General features: G+C 57.2%; 1 protein-coding gene across 1 annotated transcript in view; it reads right to left on the minus strand.

Moving 5' to 3' along the window:
- The window catches only part of NFXL1 (nuclear transcription factor, X-box binding like 1), a gene marked incomplete in the record, with an annotated part of 64,845 nt that extends 64,709 nt beyond the window's left edge, over positions 1 to 136 (minus strand). Inside the window, 1 exon segment of the mRNA XM_027775593.1 lies at positions 8 to 136. Coding sequence (XP_027631394.1) covers positions 8 to 136 — 129 coding nt within the window.
- Between the last annotated feature and the right edge of the window lie 2,167 nt (positions 137 to 2,303).

Here is a 2,303-nt window from a genome sequence, read left to right on the forward strand (position 1 = left end):
GGCCCCGCGCCGGGCCCTTCTCTCGCCCTCCTCCCGCGCCGCGCAGAGGGACTCCATTTCCTCCGGAGGGCGCTGGGGAGCCCCGGCCTCGGGCCCGGCCTCGGCCACCGGCCACCTGGCGCCAGGAAGCTTCCATCCTGCAAGGGAAAGGAGCGAAGGAGCGTGAGGCGCGGGGGCCGCGGGCAGGGACGGGCGCGGTCGGTCCCGGAGGGAATGGACCGCCGGGCGAGGAGTGCCCAGGGCCGGACACGCCGCAGGGAGGAAGCAGGCCCTCTGCAGCCTCCGGGGGAGCGCGGTGCAGGGAGGGCGGCAGCCTGACCCGTCCGCCGGCAACCACTGCAGCGGCGAACCCCACGGAAAGCTACGTCTCCTTACCGACAGCGCCCGCCCCGGCGACTACAACTCCCAGAAGGCCCCGCTCGCGGCCCAGAGAACGCGTGGCAGCGCCGACCGCTTCCCCATCCGGGAGTGCGGCCGCGTTGGTGCCCAGGGCGCGTGCGCAGGCCCGGTCGGCCCTGGGGAACTACAACTCCCGGCGTGCACTGGGGCTGGGCGAGGTCAACAGCCTGGGCGGAGCGTGGGCGGGGAGGTGGGCGGGCCCGAGGTGACGTCGACCTCGCAGGTGATGAGCGGCTGCCTCTCCGCCCCTGCCCTCCACCTGGCTGGGCATCAGGATTAGCTCGGAGTGGCCCGGATTGGTTGTCGCCGGCTTTAGGCTTGCAGTGGGGCTTGTCACGGTAGGAGGAGTCTCACTGACGGGAAAAGCATTATCGTGAATCACTTGGGAGGGAGGCGGAAGGCTAGGGGAGAGATTCCGGGAAACTGGCTCCGGTGGGGCAGCTCCCTTGTGAATTGCTGAATGCAGGAAGTAAGCCAGAGCCTGTGGGTCTTACCTCGCCTCCCCGCTTAACGACCGGCTTGTCAACGACTGTGGGCACTGCCCGCTCTCCAGCCTGGGCATCCCCTTCCCCAGTCCTGGGAGTCAGGGACGGCCGGGCCGTTCTGTCTCCTGCGGTGGGTCAGTGTTGGCCACAGCGGGCGTCTGCAGTCACAAGACTAGTACTTCATTTACAAATGCGTGCTTTATTGTGTTCTCATGGTAGTTCAGAATAAATAAAAACGATCTACGCCAGGTTTGTGTTGCTGTGTTGTGTTTCTTGCCGCTTTCTGGTGCGTATCTAACGTGGGGTTTCCGTGTAGAATTCATTATTCTAGTGAGGTGTCACATGACACCTATTGAAAAATACACACCCTGTGACCCCAGACAGGACACAAGCCTTTAAGCTCCTCTTTGTTGACCAATTCGCTTGATGACTTAATTTTGAGAATGGTGAGCAGTTAAGAGAATTGCCTGTAGTTTCATTTTGTTTTTTAGGTTTTTGCCATAGGGCGCGTATGCTCACCTGGGAGGAGAGGGGCAGAGAGAGACAATGAGAGGGAAAGTAAGAAATCCCCCCCGACCCCTCCACAGCCTCCCACCTTCTTACACCCCCGACCCCCGTCAGGGAGGGCCACACTTCAATCCCTTCTCCTCAATTCTCCTCCTGGGATTTTGGGCACACATGCACATGTGCCTGGAATGATTTTTAAACCATCAGATCCGGCACCAGAAGTGCAATCAGCCATGTGTGCGGGAATCCAGCACTTTAATCAATATGCCACCTGCCGGCCCCAGGGCCTGTAGTTTAAAGCTACAACCAGCTTTAGTATTTTAGAAAAATCTACAGTTAGGCTTTTAAAAAAAAAAAATTAAAGAATTATTTAATTTTACTTATTTATTTATTTTAATTTGACCGGAGAGAGACAGAATGGGAGAGAGTGAGAAAGGAAACCGCCAGGTCTGAGAATCAAACTATGGTCGGCCATGTGGGAGTCCAGCGCCCTTCCGGCCATGCCACCTGCCAGGGCCTAAAGTTAAACTTTGACTGCAGTTGCCAGGTGCAGGGAAGGAGTGGATGCAGTCACAGAGACTGCAGAGAAATGTTAAGAGCTTCCAAGCCACTGGCGAGAAAGCCTGCTGAGACCCGTGTTGCTTCGCCTGCCGGGGCTGTGGGGGAGCGCGTTGCCTCACCTCCATCTCCCCCAACACTCGGTTGCTAATAATGGCGCCCAGTTTCCATGGGTACTTCTTACATGCAACGTTTTTCCCAGTCCTTTTTCTGTTAAAGATCCAATCTCCACAACAACTCAAGTAGGTATTGTTATTGTCAATACTTTTTTTTTTTGGAGAGGTTTTTGCTATAAGGCGCGTGTGCTCACCAGAAAGACAGAAAGAGACAGAGAGACAGACCACGAGAAAACAC

The sequence above is a fragment of the Tupaia chinensis genome, unplaced genomic scaffold (genome assembly GCF_000334495.1).
Source record: "Tupaia chinensis unplaced genomic scaffold, TupChi_1.0 Scaffold000054_1, whole genome shotgun sequence".
NCBI classification, from domain to species: Eukaryota; Metazoa; Chordata; class Mammalia; order Scandentia; family Tupaiidae; genus Tupaia; species Tupaia belangeri.